Consider the following 15,780-nt stretch of genomic DNA (forward strand, 5'->3'; position numbering starts at 1 on the left):
TTGTGATTTTTGTTGTATAGTGGATTAAAACCCATGCAAGGTGCCCATGTACCATTTTCAGTGCTGGCTAGATTCGCAGCTACTCCATGTGGTGACTTACCTCCAGTGGGTGCATCCTAAGGGGCAGCAACTGATGACTCCTGTGGTGTTCCAGGCTCCTGGAGTCAGCCTGGCCCAGCCCTGCCTCATGTAGGCATTTGGGGAGTAAACCAGCACACTCTGCCTTTTAAATGATTTAAAATCAAGGTTTTTGAAGATATTTTTATTGAAGAGGCAGATTTACAGAGAGAAGGAGAGACAAAGAGAAAGATATTCCATCTGCTGGTTCACCCCTGAAGTTTCCACAACGGCCAGAGCTCAGCCAATCTGAAGCCAGGAGCTTCTTCTGAGTCTCCCACTTGGGTGCAGGTCCCCAGGGCTTTTGGCCATCCTTTACTGCTTTTCCACGGCACAAACAGGGAAGTGGAGCTGGGTGGGAAGTGGAGCAGCTGGGACATGAATTGGCACCCAAATGGGATTACAGCATGTGCAAGTTGAGGATTTAGTCACTGATCCATTGTGTTGTACTCTAAAACAAAATATTATTAAAAAAAAAATAAAGCAACACTATCAGTGTATAATACATCTATATACTTTAATTACAAAAAGGACTCGAAAAATAGAAACAAAGTTTGGAGCTGGTGTTGCAGCACCGTGCATTAAGCCACTGATTCTGATGCAGGCATCCCATGTGAATGCCAGTTTGAGTCTTCACTGATTCCTTTTGATGCAGGTCCCTGCTACCATACCTGTGAAGGCGGCAGCAGGTGGCCCACACACATTCTGGCCTCTTCCACTCACATGGCTACATCTAGATGGGATTTGGGGCTTGCCTGACCCAGCTCTGTCTATTTTGGCCATTTGGGGAGTGAGCTCGTGAATAGATGATTCTCTCACTCTGATTTTCAGATAAATTAATTAAATTTTAAAAGCATAAAATGTAAAATAATTTTTCTTCATTAGTAAGTTTTATTTTCTGTTTTTTTGCTAGAACAGGGCTCTGGAAAGAGACGATGGCTCAGATGTGTTAAAACATTTTATGCTACTTCTGCCTTAGTAAACTTTTAGAGCCAGCCAAGTTGCTAGGTCTCATTTTATTTGAATCCATGCCTAACCTGTAATAGTAACTCAGCAAATGATAGATGTGTTAGAGGTTGGATCTTTTGGCTAATCTTCATCTTTGTGTAAAGTATTACTTTTAAAATGAGTGTTATCTCAGACGGCTGCTATGTATTCACACCCCCTTGCTTACTCAGAGCTCTAAGTAAAGATGCCTAGTGTCAGACCAAATAGAGGTCACTAGAAAATCAACAGTGCTAAGTCACACTGGGCTGTAGTGCTAACGCCTGTTTGACACTTTCAGAGCATTTCACACTTCATTGAAAAACTGTAAGATAGTCATTTACAGGTCAGCATTTTACTGGGTTATATATAGTTTTTAGCACCTGCAGTTTTAAGGGTAAAGAATATAGAAATCATAGTCTCAGCTCAGCAGCTGAGTAGACATTAGTTTTCTAATATTTAACCAAGAGAGTTATGGTCTCATTATGATCTTGTCAAATATCATGATACTTTGGACTGTATTAATTATTCAGGTAGTAATTGTTTACAGGCATTGAAAAGAAGTGGATATCATCTCAATTATAAATATCCTGGAAGATTCCATGGTGAGTAGTAGGGTATAATGTGACTGACCTATAACATCAGTGCAAATTCTTAAACCCACCAAACCTCCAGATTCTAACAGAGAATCTCTGGGACTACTCATAGGAACGCCTTAGCAAGTTCTCCTGGTAATTCTTTCCCATGGCAGAATTGAGAGCCACCGTTGTAGGTCGCTAGCATATACAAGTTAATTTTTGGAGGTACAAGACGACAGGTGACTTAAAAGAACAGAGGCCTTACCATGGAGAAACCACTAAATACAGATTTCTTTTATAATATAAAAATTTCAGTCAGAAAACTTTTGGTAAGAAAAGTGATACTTTGAAAGGAAACATGATCAGATTGGTCTCATAGTTGCACTGTGGAATTGATTTGAATGAAATAATTCTAAAGGAGTGTTTCTTAGCTAATCAGAAAATGGTCCTTAACTGGTACTGACAGTAATCATCTAGGAACATGCTGGAAATAGTGACTCTCAGAATCTCGGGCTCTGTCCCAGATCGACTGAATCATAATTTGTAGTTTAAAAAAATCAGACACAGTGGCCCATCAGTCTAATCTTCCACCTGCAGCAGCAACACCTCATATGAGCTCCAGTTTGTGTGCTGCTGCTCCACTTGTGATCCAGTTCCCTCCTAATGGCCTTGGAAAGCAGTGAAGCATGGCCAAAGGCCTCGAGTCCTGGACCCATGGGGGAGACCCAGCAGAAGCTCCTCACTCCCAGCTTTGTGGTCATTTAGAGAGTGATCCAGTAACTGGAAGATTGTTCTCTGTGTCTCTTTTTCTCTCTCCAAGGGCAAATAAACAAATCTTTAAAAAATCTGAAGATGATTCATATTCACATGAAAGCTTGTACAACCCTAGCATGGAGCATAATCTGTGGCCAGTTTCTTTGGAACCAGCTATAAAAGTGTGCATATCTTTTGTCATCCCCCTCAGAATCCATGAAATATAACTATCAAACCACCTAGATGGTTCCAACAACAGCTATACAGAAACCTCAACCAATAAAATGAAAGATCTCAAGAGTGGACTACAGACATGGGCATTTTAAAGTTCTCCAGGTGGTTCCTGTATACAGCCAATGCTAAATACCAACGTACTAGCTACCGTGTCTGCTGAGAGTTAAAGATTATGGCAGACACCTGGTGTGAACTGTTACAGAGCCTGGATTTGTACAGTGGCATTGGAAATGAGGATGAGGCAAACACAAGAGATTTTGTAATGAACGGTAGCATTTTGTGACTTGGTCAGTGATAAAAAGAAAGCAAAAGATAGAAATAAAGTGACAGGGCCCGGTGCGATGGCGCAGTGGTTAAGGTCCTCGCCTAGCACGCCCGGGATCCCATATGGGCGCCGGTTCTAATCCCGGCAGCCCCGCTTCCCTTCCAGCTCCCTGCTTGTGGCCTGGGAAAGCAGTCGAGGACGGCCCAAAGCTTTGGGACCCTGCACCCGTGTGGGAGACCCGGAAGAGGCTCCTGGCTTCGGATCGGCATAGCATCGACCGTTGCGCTCACTTGGGGAGTGAAACATCGGATGGAAGATCTTCCTGTCTGTCTCTCCTCTCTGTATATCTGCCTTTCCAATGAAAAAATAATAAAAATAAATCTTCAAAAAAAAAAAAGAAATAAAGTGACAGAGCCTTTAAACTGTTATTATTGATAGTGGTAAGCTATCTTTGGATGATAGAATTTTCTCTTTGATTTTTTTCCCTACATTTTCTATAATAACCTTCATTCAGACCTATAATTAGACTAAAACAAATTAGCTGAATTTTTTAAATAGTGTGAACACAGTTTTAACCCTGAAGGACTTTCAAGCCTGTAACCATTAACAGATATCTGTAAAATGAAAGTAGGTAAAGGATTTGGTTAGAAGGAAGGGAGAATATATTAAGTTGTCATTTAAAATGGTTTAGATGAGGATGCTAGCTCATGTACCTAAAATGGTGGAAAGGCAATTGAAAATTAGAACTAAATGTAAATTTAAAAAAAAATAGATTTATGATTGAATGTCATTACAGAGTTGGTGACTAAAAGCAAGATAATATGTGGATGAAAGCCAAGGAAAAGCTTTAGGTGATTGATCAAATAATAGAGTTAAGGTCACAACGTCAGTGTAGAGAGGGACTATCTTTAAATGCCTCTGTTCCGTGAGAAATAGAACCTGTGAAGCAAATGGCAAAGGCAGAGAGGTAAGACTGTCAGGATGATACGACGTCAGGGATGCCAAGAGAATTTCAAGGAAAGGGAGTAGTCATGTGAAATGCTGCAGGAGGGTGCAGGAAGCAGAGGTCTGAGGAAGGCTCATGAGTTGAAAGTAAGAAGCGTTAACTATTTTCAGGAATATTTTTCCGGTGAAATGATCATGGTAGAAGTCAGGTTGCTGGGGATGGTTGAGTCATTCCATTACTGAGGAAGTAGGCACTGAGTGTAAGTGATTAATTTAAGAAATGTAGCTGAGGGGCCCGGCGCGGTGGCGCAAGTGGTTAAAGGTCCTCGCCTTGCACCCCCGGGATCCCATATGGGCGCCGGTTCTAATCCTGGCAGCCCCGCTTCCCTTCCAGCTCCCCGCTTGTGGCCTGGGAGAGCAGTCGAGGACGGCCCAAAGCTTTGGGAACCTGCACCCGCGTGGGAGACCCGGAAGAGGCTCCTGGCTTCGGATCGGCATAGTATCGGCCCGTTGCGCTCACTTGGGGAGTGAATCATCGGATGGAAGATCTTCCTCTCTGTCTCTCCTCTCTGTATATCCGCCTTTCCAATGAAAAAATAATAAAAATAAATCTTTAAAAAAAAAAAAAGAAATGTAGCTGAGAAAGAAAAGTATAGGCATGCATAGCTTAATGACAGGGATATATTGTGAGAACTACATCATTAGGCAGTTTTGTCATTGTCAGACAGCATAGAGTGTACTCTGACAAACCTACATGATGAAGTCTACTATGTATCTGTTGTACATAATTGCATGTGCTATAATCTTGTAGGACTGACTGTGCTGTAGATTTGCTTACACCAGTGTCACCACAGATGGGAGTAGTGCCTTGCTCTGTGATGTTACGATATGTGCAATATCAACTGGGCAGTGGGAATTTTTTCAGCTGCGTTATAATCTTACAGATCACCATCATATATGCAGTGCATTGTTGGAACAAAGTAGGTATGTGGTTCACAAGCCTGTTGGGAAAAGCACTAGATGGACAGCAGGCTTGAGTTAAGAGAGCAGTGGGCCAAGACCCAGTAGAAAGTGAAGATAGAAGGAATGGGGTGTCTAATGAATACTCAGAGGCATATAGGAAGTAGATGATAAAAGGGTAATTTTGAACCAGAACCTTAGGAATCATCTTGTTTTGCATCTTGCCTCAAAATTATAGGTCTCATTTTGCATGTAGGTCTGCATTAAATGACCCTTTAAAAAGCACTTACTCAGAAACAACAGCTGTGTAGATTGTGGGTCAAAAGGGCGGAGCAGGATTTATATGAATACTGAGGGCTATTCCTGTTGAATCCCCTTGCCCTCTTCCTCTGGAATCGCAAAAGAATGGCAAACTAGAAGACCAGACCGGTTGAGATACTTTTATTTAGATGTTAGAACATTTATATATCATCAAGTAAGTCCTCAAGACAAGATAAAAGCCACACTTGAATTCAATTCTTCCTTCAGTAGTCAATCCTCTTTGGCCAATTTGAATGAGAAAAATGGTAACTTAGGATACTTTGAGCATTTTAAAATGCCTCTTAAAAAACAAGTATAACTCCATTGTGTCAAAGCAAAATACCTGATTTTGTACAGCAACAGTTATTCTTATTATTCTGCAATATTCAGAAGCATGTAGTCCATTTTTTGTGTGTGAGTAATGGATAACCTGTGAGGCAGAGAAGCCAAAAACTGCAATAGATCGTGCTTTGAACTGTGTATCCATCCCCAGTGTTGAGTAGGTTAGTTATGAATGTGTCAGCATCTGCAGCCACACTGGTTTTACTCCAGGGTCATTGCTTTTCCACATGTATTCTTAGGTATATAAGAATCTTCTAGATGTTGGAATCTGTTGCAGCTTTTGAGGCTCTGGAGGAGAGCAGGTTAGGTGAGAAGTGTGAGATTATGCTTTTATAACAGGATTCCAATGATATTACTGGTCCCAGGCCACTCTTTGACTGAAAGGTCCTAGGTGGTAAACAACAGCTGATGCAACTTTGCTGTCCAACTCTGAAAGTTGGAAGCAACAATGACTGAAGAACTATCCCCAGAAAACCTTTTTCTGAAAGGCCAGATTGTAAATCTTTTAAGCTTTCTGGCCACAGATCTGTATTTTATGTTGTTGGTTTATTTATTTGCTTATTTTCACAACTTAAAACTTGTTAAAACTATCATAATTCTGAGACACAACCCTAGCCTGGGGTAGCAAGGCGGTGGCTTCCAGGCATGACACTACACTAGTAAAACCCTTGTTCTGTCTTAGGTGACTGTAGGGCAGCCATAACGAGTTCTGTTTCAAAGATCTTTGCAAACAAGGTCCCTGTGTGTGTTACAGGGGTGAAATGGAGAAGTGAAATTATTTGGAAGAAAATACGAAGTAGTTGTTTTTGATCAACCATCATGTAAAATGAACTCTAAACAGTCTGCACACTTAAGTCATAGAGTAGCACCTGTGAAAACACCAAGATGGATCCAGGCTGTATTTGACTCCTTCAGTCCATGTGATCATTCTATAATGTGCCACTGTAAAATCCAGTCATGATGACAGATTTGGCTAAACTTATCTCTAAACTGGCTTGGTAACTTTGGTCAAGTTCTTTAACTTTTCTGACATATAAAAATACTGTCATCACATGACACTGTTCACACTGAGAACATCTATTGTAGGTTCTTTCTGTGGTGTTTGGTAGCTAGAAAACAGTGAATAGATGGTGGCTGTTCCTGTCTTCCTGTGAGTAGGACTGAGTCCTGTAAAGCATTGTCCTTTCAGGATTGTCCCAAGTGAGGCTGCGTGGTTGTGGGATCCATGCCCTCACTCATGAGTTTACAGACAAATGGAGAAACTTGAACACAGACTTCAGTAACAGTGCACTAAACTTCAGAGCGCCCTGAGACCTCAGCAGGGAACAGTCATTGTTCCATTTGTCTTCCCACCTGATGTGTCAGCCTCCCTTCCTTTCTCTGGAGGGATGCTAAAAGCAGCTTTCCCTCGGTGACTGGCTGCACTAAATGTGTATCAGTATCTCACTGCCAGGGCGTTCAAGCAGTAGTCAGTATGGTAACAGTATCGACAATTTAAAAAAGATTTGTAGAAATTGTAGCATAATTTTAAATTTATAACATTAAATGATCATTTCTTTTATCTTTGAGTAAAGTTATAGTTTTAGACGGGAAAAATCCTTTGGAATTTCTCTTTGAAGCAGAAGAAACTGGCTTTTGGGGTTGTTGCAGTTTCTGTTGTTTTAACCAAAGGCTCTTTGTGTCACTGAAAAATAAAAACAATTATTTTGACATTGGGAGTCACTGGTATCTGAATAACCCATTCTGTACACCCTATTTGTTGTTGCTATGTCATTAAATGTGTTTGAATATGAAGCATAAAATAACTTGATTGCAAACTTTTGAAAGAGACTTTTTTAGCTTTTAGTAAAACATGGAGGAGACTTGTTTGCTGAGAATGAAAATAAAGATACTCCTTGTGATTGTGCTGAGAAGCAACACCACAAAGACCTGGCCCTCAATCTGGAATCTCAGATGGTATTCTCACGGGACCCAGAAGCTGAAGAAATAGAAGCAGAATATGCTGCATTAGACAAACGAGAGGTAAAAAAAAATTAATGGATCATTGTGATAACTGTTTTCAAGTTGAACTTTAATGTGCTTTTCAAATTCTGTATAATGCTCTTGGCAATGCACTAAATATCCTGTCTTCTCCATAGTCAGAAATCTGAAACCACATCTGGAAATCCTAAGGGGGGTGAGGTTTTCTCTCTCCTAGGTGAATGTGTTTACTTTCGTGTAAAGAGCATGTTGAGGTGTGACAGGAGACCCCTCTGCTCCTGTTACTCCAAGGCACTAGTCCTCTTCCTCTTCATTCTCTTCTTTTCTAGATGTTCTTACCAATAAACGTGCTTTGGCAACTCCCCATTGAGCAGGGGAAAAGATAGGAATGTAACCTTTCTATTGAGATGGCTATGTTCCCAATCAAAATGCCTGAATTTGAAACAGCTTCCTCCAGGTTTTTGCTAATAAAGACCCTGGGAGGCACTAGTCATGGTCCAAGTCACTGAATCTCCATCATCCATGAGATGACGTGAGAGAACTGACTTTAGTTCCTTGCTCCTGGCTTTGGTCCTAGACCAGCCCTTGCCACTTTGGGCATTTGCAAAGTAAATCAAATTGATACTAGCGCTCTATCTCTGCCTCTCAAGTCAAAAGATTCTAAAAAATTAACAACCATTGATCACGCTTTCCCAGTATCTGCTCTTTATGTGAGAGAGAAAACTTAAGAGTCATCTATACATGACTTAGCCGTCTTATATCCGGCCCATTGCAACATAACTTTCCTTCTGCTGTGATGGAACATCATCTCTCGTAGTCCCATGTTACCAAATCCAGGAAGTTTCCTCTGCTTATCATTCTTGAATTCCACACAGCACCTGACACCACTGGCTGCACCCGAGTTAGTGAAATATCTTTGCTTGCTTTTGGGGGGGGACATTCCCTCCTGATTTATCTGTTCTTCTTCCTTCCCTACATCACCCAAGTCCTCTGTGTTGCTCAATCTTAAATGTGGCAAGCATTCTAGATTGCTCACATCTCATTCATTCAGGGATTTCCCATCAGTTTTACCCTCATTGGTGTGGCCTTAAACCACTTGCTCTTCTAAGTCTCTACTTCTGCCTCCCTAAGACTTTACCACCTTTACTTCTGAATTGTTATCATAGCTTTCCAACTGGTCTCATTTCTTATGATGCCTTTAGAACCCATTTGGACACAAAAGCCAAAGTGACATTGTGTAAACCTCAATTGTATCACTTAAATCATTTGAATGTTTCATTATGCTAAGAATACAATCTGAATTATTTGTTCTGAATATGTACCCTGTATGCAAGGATACTTCACAAATTACTTAAACAGGCAGACACTGTAACACTGTTACTGTAACTGGTACAGCAGTTACTTGGCTACCATGCTTCCCACATCCTGTATTAACAGTACCTGGGTTTGAGTCCTGGCTCTACTTCTGATCCAATTTCTACTAATGCATGCTCTAGCAAGAATGGAATTCCTGGCTCTTGGCTCTGGTCTGGCCCATCCCCAATTGTTCCAAGCATTTGGAGAGTGAGTCAGCTGATGGGAGCCAGAAACAGAAGCTTCACTCAACAAAGGCCTGAGCAGCTGGGGCTGGGCCAAAGCAGAGGCAGAATCTAGGCTCCCATGTAGGTGACAGGAACACAGCTACCTAAGCCATCACCTCTATTTCCTGTGGTTGCAACAGCTAGAAGCCAAGTGAGGAGCTGGGGACCTGGCATTCCACTGTCAGATGTGGGTGACTTAACCACCAGGCCAAACATCTGATCCTTCCATGAGTTTGTGGGGTTATGCTTGTATAATTACAATTATTTTTTCTATTTTCATAACATTTTCTGAAATATGTAATGAATGTTTATTACTAAAAATGAAAATCATTTTTCCTTTCTGACTCTACCTCCTAAGAGATAAGAGCTTATTATGTGTTTGTTCTCCCAGACTTAAGCAGACGTGTAGACATACTGGGTTTTTAATGAAAAGGTAAAGTAATATGTGTTGGCTCCTAAAATATTTATTCAGTTCAACCATATATTGTGAACAGTTTTCCCAAGTTAAAACATATGATCTACATATTTTAAGCTGGTTTTCTCTTGATAGACATTTAAGTAATTGGGATAGTTTACCTTTAAAAGCATAGTAGAACGAATATTTAAAGTAACTTATTGGAATTTTTATGTCCTAACCTTTTAATTTGAAGGATATTCAGAGGTGCCACTTTACATGGCTTTAAATCTGTGACATGCTAATGTCATAACCATATGCTTCTACTTTATACTTTTTAAGATTTATTTGAAAATCAGAGTTGCAGAGAGAGAAGGAGAGACAAAGATGAAAATCTTTCATCTGCTAATTCACTCCCCATGTGGCCACAGCATCCCAGAGCTGGGCCTCCTGCCAGAAGATCAGGGGCTTCATGTGGGTCTCCTACATGGGTGCAGAGGCACAAGCACTTGGGCTACCTTCTGCTTTCCCTGGCTCATTGGCAGGGAGCTGGATTGAAAGTGGAGCAGCTGGGACTTGAACCTGTGCCCATAGGGGATGCTGACATTGCAGGTGGCATCCATGGCACATGGATGGCCCCTCATTTTATAGTCTCGGATCTATATTGGATTTGCTTTTATCTACTGCTTTGATGATATAAAGAATAATACTTTTCAATTCAAATAACTGTTTATACAGAAATGTTTATAGCAGTAATATTCACTGCAGCCAGAAGATAAAAGCAACCAGAATGTCTTATCAACAAATAAATGGCTAAACAAAATGTGGTATATACACACACAGTGGAATACTACCTAGTTATAAAAGTGAACAAATTGCTAATAAAAGCTTTATTGTAGATCAACCTCAAAAATGTTGTGCTTGGATGAATGAAACCACTTACAAAAGGTCACATATTGCAATGATTCTATTGAAATGAAACATCCAGAATACATTAACTGGTAGAGGCAGAAAGTATGTTGGTATTTGCCAAGGGCTGCAAGGATTGAGGGATGATTAGTGACTGCTTAATGGATATGGGATTTGCTCAGGAGTGATGAAAATATTTTGGAATTAGATTGTACAACATTGTGATTGTACTGGAAGCCACTGAACTGTACGCTTTAAAATGGTTAATTTTATGTTGTGACTTACCTCATTGAAAAGAAAATAACATCCATGTGCACCAAAATGATGATATTTTCTTAAAAATTCATCTGGGGCTGGGGGCAGGCAGCTAGCAGTTATAGCCCTAGTAAAGATGCATGTTGGCAGTACCTAGGTTTGATACCCCATTCTAACTGATTCCAACTTCCTGCTAAAACAGACCATGATAATTAAATTTCTGCCACCCATGAGGAAAACCTGAACTGGGTTCTGGCTCCTGGCTGTCCCCTGGGAAGGGACCATTGTCAACACTCATGGAGTGAGCCAGCAGTTCAAAACTCTGTCTGCTTCTCATTCTATCTCTGCCTCTCAACTAAATAAACCAAAAAAGAAAAAAAAAATGTGTGTGTTTTTACTCCTGTTCAGTTATGATTGACTTTTGAATGTATTACTCATGTTAGTAGTTTTACATTACTTGCCATGTAGTTATAATGTAGTTAGATACTCTTTAAAATTTAGATTTTTAGGTGGAATTATATTTTAAGTATTTTTAAAAGATTTATTTATTTATTTGAAAGGCAGAACAACAAAGAGGGAAAGACAAAGCTGAATCTTCTGTCTGATGGTTGGCTACGACAGCTAGGGCTGGGGTAGGCTGAGGGTAGAGCCAGGAACTCCTTCTGGGTCTCCCCTATGGATGCCAGGGACCCAAGGATGTAGGTCATCTTCCACTGCCTCCCAAGGCACATTAGCAGGGGTCTTGATCAGAAGTAGTACAGCTAAACTTAAATTGGCATCACAAGTGGCCAGTTAACACGCTTTGCTATAGCCTCTTAACTAATTAGTGATTTGATTAGAAAACCAAATAGTGGATAATGTCTCAGTAATTTGTCCATGATTTGTCTTAACTTAGTTCTCCCTTTTCCCCCAAATGATTCATTTTAATGAGTAGACCTGACTTCTTAACCTCTGTTATTCAGGAAAAAAATCTATGTGAGTACTCTGCCAGCTACCATTTTAGATTCTTGCAGTAAGAAGGAGGAACAAAGATAAGCATCTGTTCTCTGGGTTTTGGTATTCCAGCAGAGGAGAGAGACAGAGAGAGAGAAACACACAAATGAGTTTATAAATAATGACAGAATGATAATGCTGTAGAGACATATGGCCAAGAGTGATGACTTGGAAGCCTGGGTTGATTTGATGTAAACCCAAGCAGAGCACAGGAAGCCCGGGAAGGATCTGACAGTATGGGAGTTGGGAAGGAAAGGTGAACACTTTGCCCCTTCCCACCCCCACCTGCAAACCCAGGAAGGCTCCCATTTCTTTCAGTGGACTGTGTTGGAGGTTTCCTAACTGGTTACCCTGCTTAGCTGATTCAGTCTGCCAGGCAAGAACCAGAACCGCTGAGTGAGAAGACAGGAAATAGAAACAAAGGGAAGCATTTAAAAATTTAAAGACTGTTTCTAGCTGTTTCTTCCGTTTCCCTTCCTGGCCAAGCTCATGGATCAGCTAATGGGAGATTAGTATTAAAGGGGAATGGAAATGCATAACCTCTCTCTCCCTTGGGTAAATAAATACCTTCTCTCCCTCTCTCTCTCTCTCTCTCTCTCTCTCTCTCTTTCACACACACACACACACACACACACACACACACACACACACACACTGAACATCTTTCACATATTCAAATAGGGGCAGAGAATAAAGCAAGAATCTGTTTTCATTTTGGGAGGAAAACACTACTTTCATGATAGGCATTGTGGTGCAGGTGGGTAAGCAGTTTGATGGGATCCCCACATCCTATATCAGAGTTCCTGGGTTAGAATCTTACCTGCATTTCCAGTCTAACTTCCTGCTTCTGCGTGTCCTGGGCCCAAGTACTTGGGTTCCTGTTAGCCGAGCAGGAGACCAGAATTGAGTTCCTGGCCTTTTCCTTTGGGCTGGCCCAGCCTTGGCTGTTAGTATCCATTTGGAGAGAGAACCAGCAAATGAAAACTCAATCACTTTCTCTCTCTTTCCCCCTTTTTCTCTTTGTCTACCTTTTTCAACTCCCCCTCTCTCTCCCTGCCCGTCTGCCTCTCTTGCTCCCTCTCCTCCTGCCTACCACTCTGCCTTTCAAATAAACAAATCTTTTCAAAAATGCTACTTTCTAATTCCTTTATGCCATAGTTTTTCTGAAACAGTCTTTGAAAATTATCGTCACTTCATCAAAACAGTGCAGTTTGTATGTTAGACTGTGTCATATTTCTCCTGTAGTCCTTTGGTAGCAGTAGTGTCCGCTGATGCAAAAAAGATAACCATATTTCATTGTTTCTGTTTAATGTGCTTTCCTTTTTCTTCCTTTGTATCAGAACTGACTGCCTTGAAGGTTATTACTGGTTTGTGTTTAATCTGAAAATAGAAGCAGTTTATCTTTGTAACAGGAAAGAGAAAGGCACCTTGATTTTAATCCTTCCTGCAAAAGAGAAAGCTAGTGCCCACTTGGGACTGAGCAGTATATTACAATGCTTCACATGACCTAATTACAGTTCTGTGCTGAATCAGAGTGAATATATCACCTGTTCATGAAGGCAAGATTTTTTGTCCTTCAAGAACTATATTTCTTCTGTTGTTACCTATTTAAATTTAAAACTGCATGCATTTTTTAAAATTTAATCTATGCAGAGTGCATTATAGTATCTCTTGTTAATATATCTGAAAGCAAATCTTTTCACTATATAATATCAAAATTGTAAGGAAAATTATTTCCCTATTAGTTACCCACACTTTCAGTTTCTAGATGACACTAATTTGTGAGTCATGATTAAACCCACTATCTTCTCTCTACCTATGTGGTTCATCACAGATGAGGGGGAATTATAGCTAATTTGAAAAAAAATGGAGAACTAAGAGCAGGAGACATGCGGATGCGACAGGTAGGAGTGTCATGAAATATGTCGTTGCAGAGGCAGGGAGAGGTAGCTGAAATCCCAAGTCAGGACTTGGAGCGGACTTTCTAGAAGTAATGTTATATACACACAGTGTGTAGCCTTCATACTGGAATGAACATGCAGGTTTAATCACTGAAGTAAGACAGGTTTTTCATAAAATAGATTAAAAGCAAACTGTACATGATATGGTTTGAAACTTTTTCTGAGAGAATTTCTGAAAATTCCTACATCTGAAATGCCAGATCAAAAATTATTATTTTAAAGCTTCATGTTAAAAGATGCTTAGTTATTAAATGATAGACTGGTTCTAAATTTAACTGTATATCTGAGGAACAGATCATTGAAATTCACCAACATTGAGTATGCTGTCTTTCCTTCTTTTTTAACTTTGACCAGTTTACTAGGTAGAATTTGTATCTTTGGGTTAAATTTTTATTTAAGATTTCTAACCTACTGATTATCATACTACTACTGACTGCGCTAAAGGTAAGATATGTTTCTGTCTTGGTAGGTTTTTATGTGGTCAACAGTGTTTCATCTTTACGAACATACTCACTGTTTTTCAATGCATCCCTAGCAGAAAATGCCTGAAGATCAGGGAGTTAATCTGGTCAGAATATCCAACTGGTCACTGCTAAATAGAACTAGTCATAAATAGAACTTGTTTCGTGAGAATTGGTAAAATTGTTACTAGGAATAATGCCAGTATCTGAGTATGAACTCTCTCTAAATCATTCATAATGGCTGAGATTACTTTTTAACTGCCCGGACTGCTCACCCCAGTGTTTCCCCGGGCAGGAGTTGGGAACTTTTAAGCTAGAACCTTTGATTCTACACTTTTCACAGAAAGCTGGTTACTTCCTGCTTAAAAGAGCAAAATATAATATTAAAATGATTTGAACGCACATTTCGTTTCCTAACTATGTACAGTATTATCATTGTATCTACAACTGTCTGGCTTTATTTTACCCTGCTAAGCTACTGGGATGAAAAAATAATGGAAGTAATTTTAATGTGAATGTATATTTCAAGCTAATCTTTCTTTTAGCTAAAAAGCCAATATTGGAATTATAGCAAGAAATGCATTAAAAAGTTAAAAACAAATAGAAAAAAAACCATGTTAAAAGTTTGAAAAGTTGACACATTACAATACATACCAACTTGGAACAAAAACAACAACAAAAAAGAGCAAAATATAGATCTATAGATGTGTGTGTATATAAATATATATAAAATTAAAGGTAAAATAACAAAGAATAAAATATAAGAAAACAAGTTGCCTGGCAGTGTGTACAATTCTTTGCCATAAATGTATGAGTCTATGAATAAAATCCATGATAGTGATTGTCACAGGACTGGTGAGGACAAGTAAGGAAATGCCATGAGGACAACATGTCACATGTTATTTTAGCTTTGAAAGGTTTTGATTCTTTTCTTCCAAAAAGGACTTGAAACAAGAAGCCTGATTCTGAATGGCAAGACAGCTCTGATTTTTAGTCTTGTGCTTTTTATTAGAAGTTAAATAAATGAAGGGCACCAAAGGAATTCAGGGAAAAAAAAAAAACAAAACAAACAAACAAAAAGCCTGAGATGATGCACAGCTTTTAGAAAGCAAACCAAGGGGCAGTGAGGAACGCAGCCTTGAGTAAGTCCTGGGGGGCACTGCCTGGTCACTGCCCTCCAGATTCCCTGCCAGGTGTCATGGGAACCCCACCAGCAGGCTGATTAGAGTTGGGTTGGAACGCATGTAGCTGCTTTGATGACTCAGTGACTCAAATTCTTATCTAAACGTGCACGTATTTCGCACATGATTGTATTGCGTAAAGAACAGAAGTGCATGAGAACGTGAGTAACGATCACTGCTTAGTAACAGCATTGTAGGTACCGGGAGGGGTTGGGGGATTCCCAGAGCCTATGGAACTGTGTCACATAATGCAATGTAATTAATAACAAATATATATATATATATATATATATTTAAAAAGTAACAGCAGTACAGATTTTTCTTTCTGTTGCTCTTTTGGTGTGATCCAACCTTACAAATTGTGAGCTCCGTCAGTCTTGCCACGATAGGATGGCAGTAAGACGTGTGAGCCAGCGCGTGCTTTCCAGGTCCGAGGGGGTTTGTGGAAGGGTAGTTTGCAGTGGACTTCTGAAGTTCAGCAACTAAATGGAAACTAGAAGACTGAGTCAAGGTAATCATGCATATTTGCTTCTGGGTATCTTGATATTTATTAAGAGCACCGTAGTTAATCTGACTTTAATTTTTTAT

At 39.9% G+C, this 15,780-nt stretch overlaps 1 protein-coding gene across 2 annotated transcripts in view; it reads left to right on the forward strand.

The window, feature by feature from the left end:
* The window catches only part of ANKIB1 (ankyrin repeat and IBR domain containing 1), a 97,577-nt gene that overhangs the window by 38,162 nt on the left and 43,635 nt on the right, over nt 1–15,780 (forward strand). For both annotated transcript variants that reach the window (XR_005882075.1, XM_040964833.1), the window contains exon 4: nt 7,318–7,500. Coding sequence is in view for 1 of the 2 variants with exons in the window: in XM_040964833.1 (XP_040820767.1) it covers nt 7,318–7,500 (183 nt within the window). In the remaining variant the exon portion in view is untranslated. The remainder of the gene's footprint in view (nt 1–7,317; nt 7,501–15,780) is intronic.

This window comes from Ochotona curzoniae, unplaced genomic scaffold, assembly GCF_017591425.1.
Source record: "Ochotona curzoniae isolate NIBS_2020 unplaced genomic scaffold, NIBS_Ocur_1.0 scaffold_3835, whole genome shotgun sequence".
Classification (NCBI taxonomy): Eukaryota; Metazoa; Chordata; class Mammalia; order Lagomorpha; family Ochotonidae; genus Ochotona; species Ochotona curzoniae.